The sequence below is a fragment of the Pelodiscus sinensis genome, chromosome 15 (genome assembly GCF_049634645.1).
Source record: "Pelodiscus sinensis isolate JC-2024 chromosome 15, ASM4963464v1, whole genome shotgun sequence".
NCBI classification, from domain to species: domain Eukaryota; kingdom Metazoa; phylum Chordata; order Testudines; family Trionychidae; genus Pelodiscus; species Pelodiscus sinensis.
Genome location: NC_134725.1, coordinates 5,662,086 through 5,686,435, shown reverse-complemented (window position 1 = coordinate 5,686,435; position 24,350 = coordinate 5,662,086). Strand labels below are relative to the sequence as shown.

At 64.6% G+C, this 24,350-nt stretch overlaps 1 protein-coding gene across 1 annotated transcript in view; it reads left to right on the top strand.

The window, feature by feature from the left end:
• RASAL1 (RAS protein activator like 1) overlaps positions 1–24,350 on the top strand; it is a 63,180-nt gene extending 38,830 nt beyond the window's left edge. The window contains 16 exon segments of the mRNA XM_075897922.1: positions 977–1,126; positions 2,197–2,285; positions 3,136–3,253; positions 4,430–4,454; positions 4,457–4,579; positions 5,842–5,906; positions 7,021–7,133; positions 13,812–14,004; positions 16,890–17,027; positions 18,527–18,671; positions 18,931–19,103; positions 20,809–20,943; positions 21,151–21,286; positions 22,283–22,403; positions 23,217–23,281; positions 23,619–24,350. Of these exon segments, the coding sequence (XP_075754037.1) occupies positions 977–1,126; positions 2,197–2,285; positions 3,136–3,253; positions 4,430–4,454; positions 4,457–4,579; positions 5,842–5,906; positions 7,021–7,133; positions 13,812–14,004; positions 16,890–17,027; positions 18,527–18,671; positions 18,931–19,103; positions 20,809–20,943; positions 21,151–21,286; positions 22,283–22,403; positions 23,217–23,281; positions 23,619–23,764 (1,935 nt within the window). The 3' untranslated portion in view covers positions 23,765–24,350.

The window sequence follows — 24,350 nt, the reverse complement described above, 5'->3', positions numbered from 1 at the left end:
TGCGTCTCCAGGATACAGCACAGATGTGATGTGGTTACAGGAGTCAGGGCCAGGCAGCCTCAGACCCCTTGGGATAGAGGTCTGCTGCCCCCCTCAGCCCCCAGTACTCAGCTTAGTCTCTTCTCTCCATGTTTTTCCAGACAAGACTACCCAGCTCCCAGACCCTGCCCCCCAGCCAGATGGCTGTCTCTGCCTCCCTTCCTGTGTCTCTCCTTCAGGGAAGAGCCTTGTTATCTGATCAGGCTGGGACTAGGTGTCTGGGCCAGTACACATGTGGGTGAGTCAGTGGGAATCACACAGCACAGCGCAGGGGAACCCTGGGTAACAAAGCAGACAGCCCCCCCTACGGCACAAGCAGAAGGGTCACATGCAGAGACTTGCTCTCAGCCCTGGGGACAGGGCTCTTTTTAGCTGCCATGCCAGAGGTACAAGGGTCCTTCCTTTCCCTGGGTCTCTGTGTGGTGTGCACTGTATGTGGTGATAGCTGAGAATGTGGTGGGGTGGGGGGAGCCTGCCTGTGTATCTCCTGGGTCGCTGGGAGGGCTGAAAGGCTTGGTACCCCAGCCTGCTTCCTTGGTGATGTCCTACCCTTGCTCCGTGTGCACAGTCCCCTTTGCTAGGCACTATTTTGTCTGCCAGCGTGGCACAAAGGACCTTACTGTCACTGAGAATCATGGCTCAGGTGCCATGGTGATGGACACAATACAAATGCCTAGAAAGACGTGAGCCTTAAAGAGGGGAAAAACCAGGCCAGCTTGCCTAACTCTGTCTTGCCTTAGCTGTGCTCTTCCTGGCACGTCTCGCCCTGCAGGTGGGATCCTAGTGGGAGTCTGAGCACCCTCAGCTCCTGCTGAAATCAGTGTGGATTGGAACGGGCTCAGCATGCCACAGGCATGGGCCCACTGGCCACTCCTTGCCAGCAGACACCCCAAACTGCTGTCCATGCCAGGAGCCCCATTTCTCTCTCCCCTTGCAGATCATTAAGAAGACTCGTTTTCCACACTGGGATGAGGTGCTGGAGTTTGACCTGGAGGAGGGGGTGCCCGGGAAGGAGCCGAAGGGGTCCCTTGTGAGCGTGGAGGTGTGGGACTGGGACATGGTGGGAAAGAATGACTTCCTGGGACAGGTGAGCAGCTCCAGCCATGTCCTCAATACCTCCATCGGGAGGTGGGGGCCTGGCTCTGAGCAGACTGGAGAGAGGGAAAGTCAATGGCCCATAGACCTGCAGCCTCAAATCTCCTGCTAGCTTGCAAGGAGAGCAGATCCCTAAGGTGTGGGCCACCAGCCTGGTTTCTCAGCTCATGGCTGGGGACAGGACGGGGTATATGTAAGGCTGGCTCGCACTCCCTGGATTCTGCCTGGCCTCTGGGGCAAATTAACATTGTCCCAGGGCTGCTCTAGCTCATGCTTTGTTTCCCATTCCCCCTCTACCACGGGCTCTGTAAGTAGCTGGAGTGCAGCGTGGCTACAGCCTGGGTTAGGTCAGTTATACCCGTTCTACCCCAGCCAGGAACTAGTTAGTCTGCCAGAGACTCACTGAGAATCAAGCCCAAGAAGGCGAGCCAGAGAGAGAGGGGAAATTGCTTATGAATCCTTGAAGGTGACGGGTACAGCTTGGAGATGTCTGCAGGGTGCATAACACTGTCCTGAAACCAGCCAGAGTGAGTAGGCGGCTGGGATCTGAGGCTGCTGCTCGGTCCCCATGGCACAGTTCTGTCTGATTGCTATTCCACTAAGGCTACATCTAGACTACAAGCCTCTTTCGAAAGAGCCTTTAGACTACACGCAGGTTTTTCGAAAAAGCCTAGACACTCTCTTTCAAAAAAGCACAGTTTGCGTTCAATAGCGCCTTTATTGAAAGAGTACTTTCGGAAAGAGGCGTTCTTCCTCGCAAAGTGAGGTGTACCGCGATCGAAAGAACTGCCGCGTCTGTCGATTGCAGCTGCAGTCTAGATGCAGGGGAGTTTTTTCGAAAAAGACTCACTCTGGGGTGGGGTAGGGCAGCTCAGCAAGGCTTGGACCAGCTTCCCTCCAGAAGAGCTTGAAGGGTCTGGCAAGGAAACAGCCTGCGGGTGAATCACACTGGAAGCCAACGTGTCCCCCACATTGCTGGGGGTTGGGACGAGGCTCCCTCCAGGGCTGCCCCTTCTGTCGGTGTCTGTCTCCTTACTGTCCCTTTCTCTGTGTCCCACACAGATTGAGTTCTCTCTGGCTGCCCTTCAGCGATCCCCTGCCAAAGGCTGGTTCAGGCTCCTGCCCTTCCCCACCACTGAGGAGGATGCTGGGTAAACAGTCAGCCGTCAGGACCCTGGGTGGGGAGGTGGAGTGAGCATGGCTCCTGGGAGCCAGGAGTCCTGCACACTGTTTCTAGCAGGGGCAGCGCTGTAGCTACTACTGCTGTGGACTCCTGGGCTCTATGCCCAGCTTTGCCACTGACTTGCATGCTCACCTTCTGTGCCGCGGTTTCCCCAACTGGAAACTGAGGTTAGTGAGGCTGTTGGTCCTCACGGGGAGGGTTTGTTCATCCACCAGGTCACCGCTTGCCACCTCCCTGTATGTGCATGGAGCCGAAGGGGCTGTCTTTAAATGCAGTTAACTGGGGCATTTTGTTTCCTGCCCCCGTCCTAAATTAAAACAAAAGCAAACTGCTCAGAAGTGGGGCTGCAGCCTCCACACCCAGCGCTTCCGTCCCGGCACACCGGGAGGCTTCTTGTGTGCGCTCAGCCAGGCCTGAGTCTGGAGGAGCCACTGAGCAGCACAGGGGATCCTCTGTAGTGCACTGAAATAACCCAGCTCTTGCCTGAAATGGGAGCTTGAAAGGCTTGGGCGGATGGATGGATGGACAGGGCGCTGGGCGTCTCTGCCACTTCTGCAGTGGCGCCAGGGTGACTCATCCACAGAGCTCACGCTGGCTGACTGTGTTCGTCCATGGGGCACTGGCGATAGGCACAGCCTCTGCCACGGGGCGCAGTCGGGGGAGAGGTCAAGGACAGAGGGCCTCAGGCTCATCTTGTCCGTTCTTGCCTCTGGGCTTTTGATTCTGGTTGCTGTGCTGGAGGAGTCGCTCCCATGTGCTGCTGTGCTCTCATTCCACACACACTTGCCCATGGAGTGGTGTCTCGGGTGTCCTTGCAGAGGGAAGCTGGGGGCTCTGCGGCTGAAAGTCCGACTGGCTGAGGACAGGATCCTGCCCTCCATGTACTACCAGCCCCTGATTGAGCTCCTGGTGGAATCTATCCTGTGCCCTGCTGAGGTGGGTCTAGCTCATTGTAACTGTGGCTGCGTCCAGGCAAGGCGGGGGAGAGAGTGGCTGGGCTGGGGGAAATGGAAGGGAGGAGGAGAAGGGGTGCCTCTAGTTCCCAGGCTCCTCACTCATGCCAGCTGGGGAGTCTGAACAGTGCCTGGCCCTGCAGCATTTCCTGCTTAGTCTGCACCTCATCTCCTGGCCGTAACATCTTCAGAGGGGCAGCCCAGTTAGTCTGGAGCTAGAAAAACGTCCAAAGCAACGACTAGACTGGGAGCAGCTGTCTTTGGTCCCGCCCCCTTCCCTTCCCTTCCCTTCCCTTCCCTTCCCTTCCCTTCCCTCTTCTTGGATCTGGACTGCAACACTCCGGTCGCCGGGAGCCGTGGGCTGAGCCACGAGAGCGCGTGGTCCCGCTGGCATGTTCCGTTAGTCTCCGAAGTGCCACCAGACTAGTCGTTGTTTTTTAAGGTTTTCTGGCCTTAAAATGTTTGTCTGGGGCCGCCCCATGTGGCCCCTTCCTGCAACAACCTGTCCCTTGTCATCCCTGGGGAGCCTTGTAGCTCTGAGCCGCCCACCAGTGCTGCCCGGGGACTTTTGCAGAGGCACCCCCCGGATGGCTCTTTGGAAGCAGGGTGTTACTGAGCGCAGAGAGCAGCTGTCCACCCCCAGCGCATGTGTGTGCATGTGCGAACATACGTGCACGCATGTGCCGGCAACGTGTCAGTGCCTGAAGTCCCTCTTGGTCTGGGGCAGAGCTGGCTCGGGCAGTGGGGACCCTCTCTGTGGGGCAGAGGGGCTCTGCAGGTGGGGGGTTGAGGGTCTCTCCGGGTGGGGCAGAGGCCAGTGGCGCAGGCACAGTTTTAAGAGCGGGGATGCTGAAATCCAGCCCCCTTCCCTCTCCCCCACCCCCTCCACAGCTGAGGCCAGGAGCAAAGCCGCAGTGCACAGGGCTGGCAGCTGGGACCCTCGGCATGGGGCTGGCAGCAGAGCCCCCAGCACATGGGGTGGCATCCAGGACACCAGGTGCAGGGTGGGCAGCAGAGCTCTGGCACACGGGGCAGCAGCTGGGATCCCAGGCACTAGGGCTGAGAGCCCGAGGGTGCTGCAGCACCTCCGCGCCACCAGGTCTCATGCCTAAGCCAAGGCTTGCTGGCCAAAGAGCAATGCTGCCCTGCTGTGTGACAGGAGGACGTCAGCCCGCTGGCCTTGCTGGAGAGATCAGCTCGGTGGAGAGCCGGCAGGATGTGGCCACGAAGCTGGTGAAGATCTTCCTAGGACAGGGCCTGGCGGTGCCCTTCCTGGACTACCTCAACCTGCGAGAGGTGACGAAGACCAGTAAGTGCTGCCCACAGGCTGCTCAGTGTTGGCAAAGCTCCTGGCGCTGGGCATCGCTGTGCAGTGCAAGGCGCTCAAAGTGACTGGGAGTGCTCCATGCCGGGGTGCGTGGGGGAGGGCGTGCTCCTCTGCCAACACCCAGGCCAGGAAAATCGGGGGGGGGGGGGGGCTGAAACCCGTGGGGCCCGTTTCATACCTTACCCTAGCACCCAGGTACCAATGAGTGTCAATACCGAGGTACCTGTGACACGTGTCCAAGTCAGCTGGCCACCTCTGGCCCGTGCTGCCGGCTGGCCTGGCCACCTCTGGCCCGTGCTGCCGGCTGGCCTGGCCACCTCTGGCCCGTGCTGCCGGCTGGCCTGGCCACCTCTGGCCCGTGCTGCCGGCTGGCCTGGCCACCTCTGGCCCTGGCTGCTGGCTGGCCCGTTTCCCTGGGGCACTTGGCTCCTGGTTGTCCCTTGGAATCACAAGCAAAAATCTGTCTGAAGTGAGGCCATCTGCTGGCCCCCCGGCTAGCTCCTGAATGGAGACTGGCCTCGGGCCCCTGACAAAGGGCAGCCCCCCCCACATCCAGAGGTCAGGGCCTGCTTCCCTCTCTCCCTCTCCTGATCTCAAGTTTGCAGTCCCACGGGGGCGCGGCAGAGGGCCATTCTGCTGCCCGACACCAGGAGCAGGGCTCTTCTGATCCCTTCCAGCCCGACGCAGGGGGTTCTCCCGGCTCGCCTCCCCACATCACATGTCAGAGTTGTGAGTGGGGCAAGGCCAGGGGCCTCTTCCCTGGACCACTGTCCATGACAGGGCTCTGGTCTCAAGTTGCTATGCCCTCCCCTCTTGCTGGCTCTCTGCACTGGGTTCCTCGTGCCTAAGCTGCAGCCCCCAGTCCCGTGTCCCCCCTCGACTCCTACACCCTTCCTGCACATGAGAGAAGCTGCTCTGTTTCCTCACGGAGCTCAAGCCAATCAGCTGGCTCCCGGTTTATTACAGGATCCAGCATTTGTCTCTCCACTTCCCTCTGCTCCTCACACCCTCAGCCTCTTCCCTGTCTGCTCCTCCCCCGCAGCTCCTGCTGCCATCCACCCCCACTTGGTCCCCTGGAGTCCATCTGTTCCCTGCTGCCGGCACCTCTCAGCCTCTCTGGCCAAGGGGCTGCGGCTGAGAGTCGCTGGGCAGCCGCTTTGCACACATCCCCCTGTCATGCCATGTGGAAATGCAACATGGTCCAGGGCTCAGCTGCATCATGAATCCATTTGCTTGGCTTTCAGCTGATCCAAACACGCTCTTCCGCTCCAACTCCCTGGCCTCCAAATCCATGGAGCAGTTTATGAAGGTGAGTGCAGTGGAGAGCGACCTAGTGGATTCTAGGGAAGTTGGTGTTAGCTAGGGATGTTAGATATCCGGTAATGGATTGGCCTCAGTTACTGGACTATTCCGTAGTCCCTGGGAGCGGGGGCAGCCCCGCTCCGCACTGCTGCCTCTGGATCAGTGCAAGGTGGGAGCTGGTAAAATTCAGCCGAACTGATACAGAGGCAGCAGCACAGGGTGGCAGCAGCCCCTGTCCAGGGGAGGGGCTGAGCTCCTAAACCCCAGCACGAGCCAGAACTGAACCGGGCTGCCTGGCCGCCTGGCTCCTAACGCACTTTAAATGCAGAGCCACAGCTGGGCTACTGGCCAGCCTGCTGAACAATGTACTGGCGGGGGTGGGGGGAGGAAATGCAGGTGGTCCATAGCATTAACCCATGCACTTTGGTTTATTGGGTTCATCGGTTAATTGACGGCACTATTACATCCCTAGTGTCAGCAACTCTGACGTGTGCCATAGCCTTGCCCCAACCCTCCCTGTGCAGCATGTGAAGTAACGCCAGGGCTGGGAGCCAGGAGCTGGCTAGCTCAATTCCAATTGTGTGGCCTGGAGCACGTCTCTGTCCCTGTCTGTGGAGGAGGCGGTGGATGCAGGAAGCTGTTGATCTGCCGCGGTGTGCACTGGCCACGAGTTGCCCTAAGTTTAGGGGTCTGTCTTCACTAGACTCTTGTGAGTCCAGGTATTTGATTGCCAGTAAAACTCCCCAGGCCTTTTGTCCTGGCCACAAAGGTTTATTCTTTTCTCCAAGAATCACAGGGCCAAATGTTTAGTGAAGACATCCCCTGAAGGGCTTAATACCATCCACACAGCGCTGCAGCTGCACCACTGCACCGCGTCGAGGGGAGACGCTGTCTGCTGCCAGGAGGGCAGCACGTTAAACCCAGCTCTGCGAGGGCTGAGAGAAGCTGTTGTGCCGTAGGTGAACTAGGCAGGGCCTTCCACAGAGGAGGGCAGAGGTTACTAATGCATTTAAGCAACCGGGAACCACTGCTCCTCCCTCCCATTACTAAGCTCTGTCTTTCTTCCTGCGCCCCCATTCTCATCCCCTCCATCACTCGCCCTCTTGCTGCGGCCTCTGCAGGTGGTCGGAATGCCCTATCTGCACGAGGTTCTGAAGCCAATCGTAAACCGCATCTTTGAGGAGAAGAAGTATGTTGAGTTGGATCCCTGTAAAATTGAGCTGAACCGGACCAGGTGAGTGAGCGGCAGCGTCCAGGCCAGGGCCCACGGAGCGACCCCCAGTGGCTGCAGCGGAGTGGGTCCCATATCCGCGGAGCGGAGACCAGGGTCTGCCCATAGCACCAGCCATTCGGGGGGAAACACCCTCTGTCACAAACCAACTTGTGGCAGATGCTTTTCCATCTCAAGAGCTAGATGCTCAGGGAGAAGCCCCAGTATCCTCCCCAAACAGCCCCGAGCCCCCCAGGGCAGGGACACGGCTGAGAACTCCCAGTGTCCCCCCCCCAAACAGCCCCGACCCCCCAGGGCAGGGACACGGCTGAGAACTCCCCAGTGTCCCCCCCCAAAACAGCCCCCGACCCCCCAGGGCAGGGACACGGCTGAGAACTCCCAGGGTCCTTCCCCCCAAACAGCCCCCGACCCCCCAGGGCAGGGACACGGCTGAGAACTCCCAGTGTCCCCCCCCTAAACAGCCCCGACCCCCCAGGGCAGGGACACGGCTGAGAACTCCCAGTGTCCCCCCCCAAAACAGCCCCGACCCCCCAGGGCAGGGACACGGCTGAGAACTCCCAGGGTCCTCCCCCAAACAGCCCCGACCCCCCAGGGCAGGGACACGGCTGAGAACTCCCAGTGTCCCCCCCCCTAAACAGCCCCGACCCCCCCAGGGCAGGGACACGGCTGAGAACTCCCAGTGTCCCCCCCCCAAACAGCCCCTGACCCCCCAGGGCAGGGACACGGCTGAGAACTCCCAGGGTCCCTCCCCCCAAACAGCCCCCGACCCCCCAGGGCAGGGACACGGCTGAGAACTCCCAGTGTCCCCCCCCCAAACAGCCCCCGACCCCCCAGGGCAGGGACACGGCTGAGAACCTCCCAGTGTCCTCCCCAAACAGCCCCGACCCCCCAGGGCACAAACTGCCCCGACCCCCCAGGGCAGGGACACGGCTGAGAACTCCCAGGGTCCTCCCCCCAAACAGCCCCGACCCCCCAGGGCAGGGACACGGCTGAGAACTCCCAGTGTCCCCCCCCAAACAGCCCCGACCCCCCAGGGCAGGGACACGGCTGAGAACTCCCAGTGTCCCCCCCCAAACAGCCCCGACCCCCCAGGGCAGGGACATGGCTGAGAACTCCCAGGGTCCCCCCCAAACAGCCCCGACCCCCCAGGGCAGGGACACGGCTGAGAACTCCCAGTGTCCTCCCCAAACAGCCCCGACCCCCCAGGGCAGGGACACGGCTGAGAACTCCCAGTGTCCCCCCCCAAACAGCCCCGACCCCCCAGGGCAGGGACACGGCTGAGAACTCCCAGTGTCCCCCCCTAAACAGCCCCGACCCCCCAGGGCAGGGACACGGCTGAGAACTCCCAGTGTCCCCCCCCAAACAGCCCCGACCCCCCAGGGCAGGGACACGGCTGAGAACTCCCAGTGTCCCCCCCCAAACAGCCCCGACCCCCCAGGGCAGGGACACGGCTGAGAACTCCCAGTGTCCCCCCCCAAACAGCCCCGACCCCCCAGGGCAGGGACATGGCTGAGAACTCCCAGGGTCCCCCCCAAACAGCCCCGACCCCCCAGGGCAGGGACACGGCTGAGAACTCCCAGTGTCCTCCCCAAACAGCCCCGACCCCCCAGGGCAGGGACACGGCTGAGAACTCCCAGTGTCCCCCCCCAAACAGCCCCGACCCCCCAGGGCAGGGACACGGCTGAGAACTCCCAGGGTCCCCCCCAAACAGCCCCGACGCCCCAGGGCAGGGACACGGCTGAGAACTCCCAGGGTCCCCCCCCAAACAGCCCCGACCCCCCAGGGCAGGGACACGGCTGAGAACTCCCAGGGTCCCCCCCAAACTGCCCCGACGCCCCAGGGCAGGGACACGGCTGAGAACTCCCAGGGTCCCCCCCAAACTGCCCCGACGCCCCAGGGCAGGGACACTGCTGAGAACTCCCAGTATCCTCCCCAAACAGCCCCGAGCCCCCAGGGCAGGGACACGGCTGAGAACTCCCAGTGTCCCCCCCCAAACTGCCCCGACCCCCCAGGGCAGGGACACGGCTGAGAACTCCCAGGGTCCCCCCCAAACTGCCCCGACGCCCCAGGGCAGGGACACGGCTGAGAACTCCCAGGGTCCCCCCCAAACTGCCCCGACGCCCCAGGGCAGGGACACGGCTGAGAACTCCCAGTATCCTCCCCAAACAGCCCCGAGCCCCCAGGGCAGGGACACGGCTGAGAACTCCCAGGGTCCCCCCCAAACTGCCCTGACGCCCCAGGGCAGGGACACGGCTGAGAACTCCCAGAGTCCCCCCCCAAACAGCCCCGACCCCCCAGGGCAGGGACACGGCTGAGAACTCCCAGGGTCCCCCCCCAAACAGCCCCGACCCCCCAGGGCAGGGACACGGCTGAGAACTCCCAGGGTCCCCCCAAAACAGCCCCGACCCCCCAGGGCAGGGACACGGCTGAGAACTCCCAGGGTCCTCCCCCCAAACAGCCCCGACCCCCCAGGGCAGGGACACGGCTGAGAACTCCCAGGGTCCTCCCCCCAAACAGCCCCGACGCCCCAGGGCAGGGACACGGCTGAGAACTCCCAGGGTCCCCCCCAAACTGCCCCGACGCCCCAGGGCAGGGACACGGCTGAGAACTCCCAGGGTCCTCCCCCCAAACAGCCCCGACCCCCCAGGGCAGGGACACGGCTGAGAACTCCCAGGGTCCCCCCCAAACAGCCCCGACCCCCCAGGGCAGGGACATGGCTGAGAACTCCCAGTGTCCCCCCCCAAACAGCCCCGACCCCCCAGGGCAGGGACACGGCTGAGAACTCCCAGTATCCTCCCCAAACAGCCCCGACCCCCCAGGGCAGGGACACGGCTGAGAACTCCCAGGGTCCCCCCCAAACAGCCCCGACCCCCCAGGGCAGGGACACGGCTGAGAACTCCCAGGGTCCCCCCCCCCAAACAGCCCCGACCCCCCAGGGCAGGGACACGGCTGAGAACTCCCAGTGTCCCCCCCCAAACAGCCCCGACCCCCCAGGGCAGGGACACGGCTGAGAACTCCCAGTGTCCCCCCCCAAACAGCCCCGACCCCCCAGGGCAGGGACACGGCTGAGAACTCCCAGGGTCCTCCCCCCAAACAGCCCCGACCCCCCAGGGCAGGGACACGGCTGAGAACTCCCAGGGTCCCCCCCCAAACAGCCCCGACCCCCCAGGGCAGGGACACGGCTGAGAACTCCCAGTGTCCCCCCCCAAACAGCCCCGAGCCCCCAGGGCAGGGACACGGCTGAGAACTCCCAGGGTCCCCCCCCCCAAACAGCCCCGACCCCCCAGGGCAGGGACACGGCTGAGAACTCCCAGGGTCCCCCCCAAACTGCCCCGACCCCCCAGGGCAGGGACACGGCTGAGAACTCCCAGGGTCCCCCCCCCCAAACAGCCCCGACCCCCCAGGGCAGGGACACGGCTGAGAACTCCCAGGGTCCCCCCCAAACAGCCCCGACCCCCCAGGGCAGGGACACGGCTGAGAACTCCCAGGGTCCCCCCCCAAACAGCCCCGACCCCCCAGGGCAGGGACACGGCTGAGAACTCCCAGGGTCCCCCCCAAACAGCCCCGACCCCCCAGGGCAGGGACACGGCTGAGAACTCCCAGGGTCCCCCCCAAACAGCCCCGACCCCCCAGGGCAGGGACACGGCTGAGAACTCCCAGGGTCCCCCCCAAACAGCCCCGACCCCCCAGGGCAGGGACACGGCTGAGAACTCCCAGGGTCCCCCCCCCCCAAACAGCCCCGACCCCCCAGGGCAGGGACACGGCTGAGAACTCCCAGGGTCCCCCCCCAAACAGCCCCGACCCCCCAGGGCAGGGACACGGCTGAGAACTCCCAGGGTCCCCCCCAAACAGCCCCGACGCCCCAGGGCAGGGACACGGCTGAGAACTCCCAGGGTCCCCCCCCAAACAGCCCCGACCCCCCAGGGCAGGGACACGGCTGAGAACTCCCAGGGTCCCCCCCAAACTGCCCCGACGCCCCAGGGCAGGGACACGGCTGAGAACTCCCAGGGTCCCCCCCCCAAACAGCCCCGACCCCCCAGGGCAGGGACACGGCTGAGAACTCCCAGTGTCCCCCCCCAAACAGCCCCGACCCCCCAGGGCAGGGACACGGCTGAGAACTCCCAGGGTCCCCCCCCAAACAGCCCCGACCCCCCAGGGCAGGGACACGGCTGAGAACTCCCAGGGTCCCCCCCAAACTGCCCCGACGCCCCAGGGCAGGGACACGGCTGAGAACTCCCAGGGTCCCCCCCAAACAGCCCCGACCCCCCAGGGCAGGGACACGGCTGAGAACTCCCAGGGTCCCCCCCAAACAGCCCCGACCCCCCAGGGCAGGGACACGGCTGAGAACTCCCAGTGTCCCCCCCCAAACAGCCCCGACCCCCCAGGGCAGGGACACGGCTGAGAACTCCCAGGGTCCCCCCCCAAACAGCCCCGACCCCCCAGGGCAGGGACACGGCTGAGAACTCCCAGGGTCCCCCCCAAACTGCCCCGACGCCCCAGGGCAGGGACACGGCTGAGAACTCCCAGGGTCCCCCCCAAACAGCCCCGACCCCCCAGGGCAGGGACACGGCTGAGAACTCCCAGGGTCCCCCCCAAACAGCCCCGACCCCCCAGGGCAGGGACACGGCTGAGAACTCCCAGGGTCCCCCCCAAACTGCCCCGACGCCCCAGGGCAGGGACACGGCTGAGGAGGACTAAGGTTCCCAACGTGTGTGCTAGGGGAGCGAGCTGGCAGTGGAGTCTGGGGGCTGTCTGGGATAGGGGCGTCTCGCCTGAGCTGAGCCTCGGTGGCGTTCAGAGCAGTCCCGCGGCCCACGCCAGTGCGGGAGGTCTCTAGCGCGAGTGCTGCACTCGGAGCAGCCTGATGCCAGTGCAGGCTGCAGGGATGGGAGGGCTTGGTAGCTCATTCTGGGCTGGCCTTGGCTAGTGAGCTCCTGAGGGCACACACACACTCCCAGGGAGCCCCAGCCTAGAGCCCGCCACGCGGCAAAGCGGGCATCAGGATCTGCCAGGGGCTGTGATTGGTGCTGCTAGGGCCCTGCTGCGGGGGCCTGGCTCCCGCTCTGGAGGCACTGCCATGGCTGTCTGGCTGGCGGAGACATGGCTGAGGACCGGGGGGCGGGAGCCAGACGAGCATAGTGGGAGCTGTTGCTGTCTTGGGGGTGGGACACGTGGCACATCAGGAACCAGCGACACGTGGCAGCTGCCGTTCCCTGTGTTCACTGGATGTGCTAATTAAAGCAGAGTGACTTGTCTCCCAGAATAACCCAGCAGCATGCGATTGGCCTCTGGGGCCTGTGTGCACAGGCAGGGCAGCCCCCAGATGCTTGGAAGTGGCCTCATGCCACCCTGGGGAGCAGGGGAAGCAGTTCACCTTTGTCCTCCAGTGGGAGGGCTCATCACCCCAAGAGCACACGGCCCAGGCAGAGCCGGCCCCCCCGGGGGCTGGCCACGGAGCCCAGCCTTTCTCCAGAGGGGGAGCTGCTCTCAGCTGCTGGCACCTGTTACCTTGTCAGGCTGCTGCCTTGTCCTTAGCGGACATGGGTGCCAGCCTGTATGAGGGGCAGGCAGGCCTCAGGCCAGCCACCAGGGGGCAGGCCTCTGCCGTCATCAGTAGTGCTAACTGGCCCCCAGTCCTCAGAGGGGCCAAGGGTCAAATGGACCATGGCCGCGGGAGCTGGGCAGGGTGTGGGCAGCTTGCCCTGTACCCCTGGTGATTTCTGCTTTCCAGGGCCAGCGTGCAGGCAGGGCCTGTGTGAGGAGCCTCATTGGACAGATGTACAGACACACAATGAGGCAGTCCCTGCCCCCTAGACAAGACCAAAGCTTGCCCCAGCTCAGCTGTGGGGCCAGACGCCCAAGGAAATGCACTGATTTGCCCAAAGTCACACAGGAGAGCTGGGTCAGTTGCTGGCTCGGACTCCCTCTCTCAGGGCCAAAATTGCTTCTGATGGTCCACGTGCCAGCGGGGTGGGAAGGGCCAGCTGCACAGCCCCTGGGGAATTGCTGGGCTCCATGGAGCATGAAGGCGGGTTAGGCCCAGACCAGCCCTTTGAGTTTGAAGCCGGGATTTGCAGTGCCCAGCTGTGCTGCTGTCGGAGGGCTGCTGCCCAGGGCTGCAGGAGCGCCTTGTGCTGTGAGTGTTCGGCACTAGCAAGGCAAAGGGGTTTCCTGGCCTGGGATCTGATTGCCAGATAACCCAAGAACACCTGGCACAGGGCTGTCCTCAGTCTGAATGCGGGGCTCAGGTTTCTCAGTAGCACAGTGCCCCTCGTTGCAATGGGGTGTTCACACTGACCCCTAGCACCAGTGGCCCAAATATCACCTTGATCATTATTGCAAAGCTGATCATCTCTTTAGCAGAAGCATTCAGTGGACGTGCTTATTCCACAATTGCAAATTGACCCCAGCTCTCCCCCTCCACTTTCCCTCCCCTACCCAAACGCTGCAGGGCAAGGAGAGCAGGGCATGCCATTTGGTGTCAGTAGGCACACCAATACCCCTCCTTTTAGAAGCAATGGACCTGAAGCCGACACTGCAGCCTTTCAGCCTCCCACTGCTTTTCCGAATGGCCCATGTCCCAAGCTTTGCCAACCACAGCGTCGGTGCAAGAGAGCTAAGCTGCCCAGTGACGATGCAGTGAGGGGTAGCTAGTGTGCATTGCGCTGGCTTTCTCTGCAGGAGGATTTCCTTCAAGGGCTCTCTGTCCGAGGCCCAGGTGCGGGAGAGCAGCCAGGAACTTCTCAAGGGCTACCTGAGTGACATCATGGAGTCCATCATCGGCTCGGTGGAGAAATGCCCCCCTACCATGAGGGTGGCCTTCAAGCAGCTGCACAAGCGGGTAGCGGAGCAGTTTCCAGAGGCGGAGCATGAGGTCAGGCTGGGAGGTGAAGGGGACAGGGGAGGTATGGGAGAATTCATCCGGGGGTGAACTAGGACCGGGGTAGGGGCAACCATGACCAGGATCTCCGTCTTGATACAGTGCAGGTGGAGGAGACAGGCACTGGCAAAGCAGCACTTCCAACCCATCATGTTACAGCTCCCTCTCAGACTCCCCCAGTCACCTAGCGTCTGCCTCCCCCTTGTTAATCACACTAGGGAGGCTGGCTGAGGTGGATCAAGGACTATGGCGCAGGCACTCAGATGCTGGGTCATGGGGGCCATGTTCAATACACTGGCTGGAGCTTGGTCTCCAGGGTGCTCCCGTAGATCCCTGAGGAGATGCACATACCGTGCTGTCTTGAGGATGCTTGATCTATGTTCTTTGTTGGTTCCCTAAATCTAAAGCAAAGTCCAACTTAGACAGTCAGCCGGGGTATCTCCCTGCGCATGGAATGATGTTTTCAGTGGTGGCTGCTGACAGTCTGGCCAGGGATCATAGAACAGGAAGGGACCTCGAGAGTCATGGAGTCCAGTCCCCGGCCCTCGCAGCAGGACCAATACTGTCTAGCCCATCCCTGCCAGGCGTCTGTCCAGCCTGCCCTCCAGTATCTGCAGAGATGGGGATTCCACAGCCCCCCCAGGCAATGTATTCCAGCGTTTACGCACCCGGACAGGTGGGACGTTTTTCCTGGTTTCCAACCGAAACCTCCCTCACTGCAGCGTAAGCCCCTTGCTTCTTGTCCTGTCCTCCCAGGCCAAGGAGAACCATCCCCCCCCCTCCCTGTGACACCCTTTGAGATGCTTGAAAAGCGCTATTGCATCCCCTCTGTCTTCTCCTTTCCAAACTAAACAAACCCAGTTCTTTCCGTCTGCCCTCCCGGGGCAAGGTCTCTAGACTTTCAGCCTTTTAGTTGCTCTTCTCTGGACCCTCTCCAGTTTTTCCTCATCTTTCTTGAAGTGTGGTGCCCAGAGCTGGACACAGTTCTCCACTTGAGGATGTAATAGTGTAGTCCATTAACCAGTGAGCCGATAAGAAAAAGCTTGTTGTTAATGCTATCGATTACACGTATCCCCCCACCCTTGCCAGGAATTTTATAAGAGGCTGGCCAGCAGCACAGCTCAGTCCCACTTGTGCTGAGTCGGGGACCTGCCCCCCGTGGCTCTGCATTTAAAGTGTGTTAGGAGCTGGGCAGGCAGCCTGGCTCAGGCCTGGCTCACACCGGTCCGGGACCTGCCCCCTGTGGCTCTGTGTTTAAAGTGCGTTAGGAGCTGGGCAGGCAGCCTGGCTCAGGCCTGGCTCACACCGGTCCGGGACCTGCCCCCTGTGGCTCTGTGTTTAAAGTGCGTTAGGAGCTGGGCAGGCAGCCTGGCTCAGGCCTGGCTCACACCGGTCCGGGACCTGCCCCCCGTGGCTCTGTGTTTAAAGTGCGTTAGGAGCTGGGCAGGCAGCCTGGCTCAGGCCTGGCTCACACCGGTCCGGGACCTGCCCCCCGTGGCTCTGTGTTTAAAGTGCGTTAGGAGCTGGGCAGGCAGCCTGGCTCAGGCCTGGCTCACACCGGTCCGGGACCTGCCCCCCGTGGCTCTGTGTTTAAAGTGCGTTAGGAGCTGGGCAGGCAGCCTGGCTCAGGCCTGGCTCACACCGGTCCGGGACCTGCCCCCCGTGGCTCCGTGTTTAAAGTGCGTTAGGAGCTGGGCAGGCAGCCTGGCTCAGGCCTGGCTCACACCGGTCCGGGACCTGCCCCCCGTGGCTCCGTGTTTAAAGTGCGTTAGGAGCTGGGCAGGCAGCCTGGCTCAGGCCTGGCTCACACCGGTCCGGGACCTGCCCCCCGTGGCTCTGTGTTTAAAGTGCGTTAGGAGCTGGGCAGGCAGCCTGGCTCAGGCCTGGCTCACGCCGGTCCGGGACCTGCCCCCCGTGGCTCTGTGTTTAAAGTGCGTTAGGAGCTGGGCAGGCAGCCTGGCTCAGGCCTGGCTCACGCCGGTCCGGGACCTGCCCCCCGTGGCTCTGTGTTTAAAGTGCGTTAGGAGCTGGGCAGGCAGCCTGGCTCAGGCCTGGCTCACGCCGGTCCGGGACCTGCCCCCCGTGGCTCCGTGTTTAAAGTGCGTTAGGAGCTGGGCAGGCAGCCTGGCTCAGGCCTGGCTCACGCCGGTCCGGGACCTGCCCCCCGTGGCTCTGTGTTTAAAGTGCGTTAGGAGCTGGGCAGGCAGCCTGGCTCAGGCCTGGCTCACACCGGTCCGGGACCTGCCCCCCGTGGCTCCGTGTTTAAAGTGCGTTAGGAGCTGGGCAGGCAGCCTGGCTCAGGCCTGGCTCACACCGGTCCGGGACCTGCCCCCCGTGGCTCTGTGTTTAAAGTGCGTTAGGAGCTGGGCAGGCAGCCTGGCTCAGGCCTGGCTCACACCGGTCCGGGACCTGCTCCCCGTGGCTCCGTGTTTAAAGTGCGTTAGGAGCTGGGCAGGCAGCCTGGCTCAGGCCTGGCTCACACCGGTCCGGGACCTGCCCCCCGTGGCTCCGTGTTTAAAGTGCGTTAGGAGCTGGGCAGGCAGCCTGGCTCAGGCCTGGCTCACACGGGGTCTGGGAGCTCAGATCCCACCCTGGACAAGGGCTGCTGCCACTCCACACTACTGGTCCACGAGGGGAGCTGGATTTAAACTGGCTCCCCTTGTGGACCAGCTCCCGCCTGGCATCCCACACTGCTGCCTCTGATGAGAGGCAGCAGCGCAGAGTGGCAGGTGGCTCCCCGGGAGTGGGGCAGAGCGCACTGGCTGCTGGCCCCACCCCCGGGGACTAACGAATAGTTGAGTAGCTGCTAGGAGTTCCTGAGAGGAATCGAGTGTTCAGTGAACCGATAGGTAACATGCCCAATTCTGGCTCTCTCTCAGGATGTGAAGTACATTGCCATCAGTGGGTTCCTATTTCTCCGCTTCTTTGCTCCTGCCATCTTGACACCAAAGCTGTTCAACCTCCGCGACCAGCATGCTGACACCCGGACCAGTCGTACGCTTTTGCTGCTGGCCAAGGTACCCAACAGGAAAGAGGGCTGGGAGAGGGGAGGAACCTCCAGCTTTGTGCTGTTTGACTCCTTGCCTGATCCCTGCATGGGGTTCTGGAACACGCCTCAGATAGCACCTCTCCTAGTGGAGCAACCCACCAAGGCAAAAGAAGCCCAGGTCTCCTGGGCCAGGTTCTCAGCTGGTGCAACTCCACATTGGTTTCAGTGGAGCTATGCCAGTTTGGAGATCTGGCCAGGGTGTCCTTGGGGTCACGTGGTGACTTGATACCAGCCTCTAGGAGCCTGCAAGGGGAGACGATTCCTGTTGCCCTCGTGGATTCTGAGGGGCTCTCTAAAGAAGAATGGGAATAGGTGGCTGGAAGCTGTAGCCACGCCTTTCCTTAGAAATTAGGCACCAGGGGTTAAGAATGAGGGCGATTAACCATCGGAACAAGCTGCCCAGGGAAGTGGAGGATCATCGGACGCAGCCTGACTGCTTTTCTGGAAGAGGCATTCGCCAAGCCCAAGTTGCGGGGCGACTGGCCTGGGAGCTGCAGGAGCGTAGACTCAATCTGACCTCCAATTCTAACGGTGACACGAGGAACGTGTGCCGTTAGGAGCCATCCGACCTGCCCCAGCCACACAAGGCAGCCAGGTGGCTGTGTGTAGAGCAAAGCAACAGACGGCTGTGGGGGCCATTCAGTTAGCTGCCGGGGCAGTTACCCAAGCCGGGGCAGCGTGAATACTGCGTAGGTGCATGGGCAGAGGAGAGCCAGCCTGCTGGCTCGGGGCGGGGCCTGTGCGCCCCCGCAGCCGGACAGCCAGTCAGCGCGCCTGCGGGGTCATGGTGGAAAGCGTGACATCTTGGGACAGTCTCAGCTGGCTGTCCCTGGAGCTGACCCATGGCTGCAATCACACTGCACTCTGGGGGCTGGAGAAACAGCGCTTGCCCCAGGTGGGCTAGCAGCCAGCATGGACGTGGGCTGAGAGAGCTCACATGCACCGCAAGGACTCTGGCCTCCACGAAGCCTCCCAGGAGGGACCCCGCTCCCCCTTCCACACAGTTAAATCCACTTTGGGCTTGCTGCGACTGGCGGCCCGTGGCCGGGCGGGACTGGGGCTGGCCCCGCATTGGCCCAGAGCAGCCGATCCTGCTCCAGGCCTAGCCAGTGAGGGCAAATGCTCCTGCACCTCGGGGACCTGGGCCCGAGAGCGAGGGAAGGTGGCAGCGGGGGAGGAGAGATCTGGGAGGGGGCCCACAGCTCTCCCTCAAGCTGGCCAGAGCCTCCCTACACCCCACCCCAGGCTCCGCTTGCTCTGCTGCCGGAGGTTGAGGGGGGCCCGCACGTTCCACCTCTGGAAGGCCCTGCTGCTGCCTGCCCTGCTCAGTGGGGCGGGGCGGGGCGGGGCCCGAGGCAGCTGAGCGGCAGGGTCTCCTCCCTCCCTTGCCGCCATTGGCCTGTCCAGCCAAGGCGCTGAAGCCCTGGGGGTCCTGGCAGCACCATGACCCTGCGGCTCCCCTGGCAGGCAGTGCAGAGCATCGGCAACCTTGGCCTGCAGCTGGGCCGTGGCAAGGAGCAGTGGATGGCCCCGCTGCACCCCTTCATCCTGCCCAGCGTGGCCCGGGTCAAGGACTTCCTGGACCGGCTCGTGGACGTGGACGGTGAGAGCGGTGAGTGCGCGCGTCCCAGCTCCACTGCAGCGCCTGGCCGTGGGGTCGGGGGCGTCTCTCCAGGCCTGGCTCAGCCTGCGCATGGAGGCTGGGCTCTGCCCGTCGGGAGCGGGAGACGCTGGGGCGCCAGGAGGGCAGCTGGGGGGAGGCAGTACAGACCCTGGCTCCCTGGCAGGAGGGAGAGCACACCTCTCCCCGGGCGCCGGAGTCTCACGAGGTCGCAGGGCCACAGGGTAAGGCTGGTCTCTTGTGCACGCAGCGGGCGAGGCCCAGCCCCGGACGCTGTTCCACCCTTCGCTCACCATCAAGGAGGGCTACTTGCACAAGCACAAGGCTGAGGGACTCCACCTGCTTCCGCGCTTCACCTTCCAAAAACGCTACTTCTGGCTGAGCAGTGAGGCCCTGTCCTACTCCAAGTCCCCCGAGTGGCAGGTGTGTCCCCCTGGCCCTGCCACCCACTGCCCGGCTCCAGGGGTCGGTAGGTCACGCTGGCGGGGGGCAGGCGGGCATGGACAGGGGCTCTTCTGTAGAGCTGTCATGGGGCCCCCAAGTCCCAGCCTGCCCCCTGCTACACTGGCCCTGGGCTCCCCCTTCCCCCAGAGCCCCTCAGTCCCAGCCTGCCCCCCTCTACACCGGCCCTGGGCTCCCCCTTCCCCCAGAGCCCCTCAGTCCCAGCCTGCCCCCCAATACACCGGCCCTGGGCTCCCCCTTCCCCCAGAGCCCCTCAGTCCCAGCCTGCCCCCCGCTACACCGGCCCTGGGCTCCCCCTTCCCCCAGAGCCCCTCAGTCCCAGCCTGCCCCCCGCTACACCGGCCCTGGGCTCCCCCTTCCCCCAGAGCCCCTCAGTCCCAGCCTGCCCCCCGCTACACCGGCCCTGGGCTCCCCCTTCCCCCAGAGCCCCTCAGTCCCAGCCTGCCCCCCGCTACACCGGCCCTGGGCTCCCCCTTCCCACAGAGCCCCTCAGTCCCAGCCTGCCCCCCGCTACACCGGCCCTGGGCTCCCCCTTCCCCCAGAGCCCCTCAGTCCCAGCCTGCCCCCCGCTACACCGGCCCTGGGCTCCCCCTTCCCACAGAGCCCCTCAGTCCCAGCCTGCCCCCCGCTACACCGGCCCTGGGCTCCCCCTTCCCCCAGAGCCCCTCAGTCCCAGCCTGCCTCCCTCTACACCGGCCCTGGGCTCCCCCTTCCCCCAGAGCCCCTCAGTCCCAGCCTGCCCCCCGCTACACCGGCCCTGGGCTCCCCCTTCCCCCAGAGCCCCTCAGTCCCAGCCTGCCTCCCTCTACACCGGCCCTGGGCTCCCCCTTCCCCCAGAGCCCCTCAGTCCCAGCCTGCCTCCCGCTACACCGGCCCTGGGCTCCCCCTTCCCCCAGAGCCCCTCAGTCCCAGCCTGCCCCCCGCTACACCGGCCCTGGGCTCCCCCTTCCCCCAGAGCCCCTCAGTCCCAGCCTGCCCCCCGCTACACCGGCCCTGGGCTCCCCCTTCCCCCAGAGCCCCTCAGTCCCAGCCTGCCCCCCACTACACCGGCCCTGGGCTCCCCCCCCACCAGAGCCCCTCAGTCCCAGCCTGCCCCCCTCTACACCGGCCCTGGGCTCCCCCTTCCCCCAGAGCCCCTCAGTCCCAGCCTGCCCCCCGCTACACCGGCCCTGGGCTCCCCCTTCCCCCAGAGCCCCTCAGTCCCAGCCTGCCCCCCTCTACACCGGCCCTGGGCTCCCCCTTCCCACAGAGCCCCTCAGTCCCAGCCTGCCCCCCTCTACACCGGCCCTGGGCTCCCCCTTCCCACAGAGCCCCTCAGTCCCAGCCTGCCTCCCTCTACACCGGCCCTGGGCTCCCCCTTCCCACAGAGCCCCTCAGTCCCAGCCTGCCTCCCTCTACACCGGCCCTGGGCTCCCCCTTCCCCCAGAGCCCCTCAGTCCCAGCCTGCCTCCCTCTACACCGGCCCTGGGCTCCCCCTTCCCCCAGAGCCCCTCAGTCCCAGCCTGCCCCCCACTACACCGGCCCTGGGCTCCGCCCCCCGAGCCCCTCAGTCCCAGCCTGCCCCCCAGCATTCATATTGTCCCCCGGCCCAGTGTGCTGAGCGAGGCGGCTGATTGCAGAGGGGTGGTTCTCGTGCAAGCCCTCCGGGCGCTGTCTCCTCACGCAGGTTCGCTCCTGCATCCCCGTCCCGCGGATCTGCGCCGTGGAGCGCGTGGACGAAAACGCCTTCCAGCAGCCGCACGTGATGCAGGTCATCACGCAGGACGCGGGGCAGCTGCACACCCTGTACATCCAGTGCAAGGTGAGCTTGGGCTTGCCAGGGCCGCGGCCCCTGCCCTAGGATCTGGCGGCCCTGGCTTGGGGCTCGCTCTGCCGCCGGGGAGCGCCCTGAGCAGGAGCCGCCCGGTGGGGGACGAGGCCCGGCACGGACGGCCAGGCCTGGAGTCTCGGCGTGGCCAGCGGGGGGGCGCAGCACCACGCCCCGGCTCAGACTCTCCGTCCCCAGCAGAACGTCAATGAGCTGAACCAGTGGCTGTCGGCCATCCGCAAGGCCAGCATCTGCAACGAACACATGCTGCCCGTGTGCCACCCGGGTGCCTTCCGGGGCAGCCGCTGGACCTGCTGCCTGCAGCCCCTCCGCACAGGTAACCAGGGCAGGGGTTTGGACCCACAGCCCCTCCGCACAGGTAACCAGGGCAGGGGTTGGACCCACAGCCCCTCCGCACAGGTAACCAGGGCAGGGGTTGGACCCACAGCCCCTCCGCACAGGTAACCAGGGCAGGGGTTGGACCCACAGCCCCTCCGCACAGGTAACCAGGGCAGGGGTTGGACCCACAGCCCCTCCGCACAGGTAACCAGGGCAGGGGTTGGACCCACAGCCCCTCCGCACAGGTAACCAGGGCAGGGGTTTGGACCCACAGCCCCTCCGCACAGGTAACCAGGGCAGGGGTTGGACCCACAGCCCCTCCGCACAGGTAACCAGGGCAGGGGTTGGACCCACAGCCCCTCCGCACAGGTAACCAGGGCAGGGGTTGGACCCACAGCCCCTCCGCACAGGTAACCAGGGCAGGGGTTGGACCCACAGCCCCTCCGCACAGGTAACCAGGGCAGGGGTTGGACCCACAGCCCCTCCGCACAGGTAACCAGGGCAGGGGTTGGACCCACAGCCCCTCCGCACAGGTAACCAGGGCAGGGGTTGGACCCACAGCCCCTCCGCACAGGTAACCAGGGCAGGGGTTGGACCCACAGCCCCTCCGCACGTGGGGCTGGTGGAGGGTCCAGGCCTCTCCCCATCACACCCAGCAAGCTGCCCCTTCCACCCCAGGCCGTGAGCCCCGCCACACACAGACAGCTGATGGCCAGGCCTGCGCCGGCGCTCGAACCTGGGAGGCGACGGGCACGGGGCCTTAGCTGAGCCCTTTCTCAGTGGGGGGCACGCTGGGGAAGGGGCCTGAGCCCCAGCCACCCCCCGTGCAGGCCACACTGGTGCAGCACGTGGGCTGGGGGAAGGTATGGAGGCCATGCAGCCCCAAGCAGCTGGGCCCTGGGAGCCACCCGCTCTGCAGCCAGGCCCTTGTACCCTGAGCCTGCCTGGCAGCCCCCCAGGGCTCTTTGCGAGAGTCTTTTCTGTCTTGCCCCAGCGTGCGGCTGCAGCCGGACTCACTCTGCCGTGACCCTGGGGGATTGGAGCGACCCCCTCGACCCGGATGCCGAGGCCCAGATGGTGTACGGGCAGCTCTTGCTGGCACGGGACAGACTCAGGTCAGGCCAGGCCAGGGGCAGGGCCATGGTGGGGAGGCCGTGGCCGTTGCTCCAGAGGGGGCTTGTGTAGAGCAGAGGCCACTCCGTGTTTGGTTGGGATTGGCAGCAGGGAGGGGCGCTGAGTCCCACTCGGGGGTGGCTCTGGCACCCTGAGCTCTCCCTCCCCTTTGCAAGCAGGGACACTGTTTGCCTCTTTCCAGCCATTCAGGGACTCCCTGATCACACGCGGTTTTAGAGGTAACGCCAATGGCTCTAGTCACACCAGCCAACTCTCGGCGCCCTGGGCCCAGGGACTTGTGCACGTCCAGCCCTGAACCTCCCAAATCGCTCCCCTGGAGAGAGGCCTGTAAGGGACAGTGCCTCGTAGTCAGCAGCTGAGCTTCCTCCCATAGGCCAAGAGATTCGCCCTGCGGCAAGGGCGGGGGAGGGCGTTTCCTCCAGTCCGGCTGGGAGCCATCGTCCTCGGTCGGGGCTCCTGCCCGTAGCATCTGCTGCAGAAGGAGCTTTGTCTGCCGGGGAGGGAGGGGCCGCAGGGTGGAAGCCGTGTGCGGGCGGAGCTCGGCGGCTCCCAAGCCAGGACACGCTAGGAGGCTTCCGGCGCTCGCCTGCAGCGTCCCAGGGCACCCGCCCCCCCGACGAGGCTGAAGGCTGCCACCAGGCCACGGCTGCCGTCTCTCTGGTGCTGGGTGCTACTGGGGTCGCCCTCCTCAGCCCAGCTCACTGTACAGACCATGGCTGGGGGCGGCCTACAGATGAGTGTGGGGCAGACAGCAGCCGATGGCCTCCCCTAAAGACCCGTCTCCTCTCTCCCAGGGAGAAGTACGTTGAGAGCTCAGAGGTGGAGCTGGCGAGGGCGCCTGCCCCTGATGCCCAAGGAGGTATGGCACCCTCGAGGCAGCTCCCTCGGGCGAAATCCAGCCCTGGCCTGCCCCCGCACAGGAGCCCTAACCACTAGGCTGGCTGCTCCACTCGGAGCTGCGGCCCATGGCGAGGGCTTGGCCTGGCCCCGTGATCGGCCCTGGCCCCTGCCTCCCAGCGAGGGCCTCCGGGCCTTTTCCCCGCTGCCGCTCGCACGTGGGGGAATCAGTGCCTAGAGTGGACAATTTCCTCCACCAGTGTGTGGGGCGGCAGGTCTGCGCCACCCTGGGGGGCCTGTTCATATGCCTGTTGCGCAGCCCCCGCCCACCACTCCCCTCCTTGCCCTCTGTCCCGCAGAGCAAGGCGGTTCCCGCCCGGAGCGCGCCAGGGTGGCGGCTGCCCGCCTGCTGGACGTACTGCGGGACCTGGAGCGCGCCCACAGCGCCTTTGCACGCCGGGAGACGGAGGCGGCGGCGGCGGACGAGGACTCTCACCGCACCTAGACGCCCCCACCATCCCTCAGCCACGGGGGACGCGGCTCCTGTCGCCGTGCTCCGGGGTGGCATCAGCTTAGGCCACAGTGGCTGGGACCACAGCGAGCGCCGGCGCCGAGCAGAGGTGATTTACTGTACCTGCTGTAGCCCCCGCTGGCCTTTCGGGGACAGGGAGCGTGGAGCCACGGCCTCACTGCGGGCGCTGGGAGCTGAGCTGTGCGGGACGTGCCACTGGCAATGGGAGCGGCAGGCCCTGGCGGTCAGCGTCTCTCCCGGGGGAGATGGGCAGGGCTCTGGGGCGTCACATTTGTGGGCCCCTTGGAAATGGTAGATGGAGCTGAGTCTGTCCAGCCGCTTTGCAGTCGCAGGGTTTCAGACGAGCCCTTCGCCGCCCTCCACAGGCCCTGGGGTCCACGTGCCCGTCCCTTGTGCCCCGCTGTATGTGTCCCAGCACACGCTGTGTGAAACGTGCTGTAATAAAGTTGCCAAGTGACGCCCGCAGACATCAGGAGGCAGCAGGGCCCCTGGCGTGTCTCTCATGGGCCAGTCTTTCCCACTGCACGGCTCGGTGTGTGGTCCCACCCTTGTTCTGGCA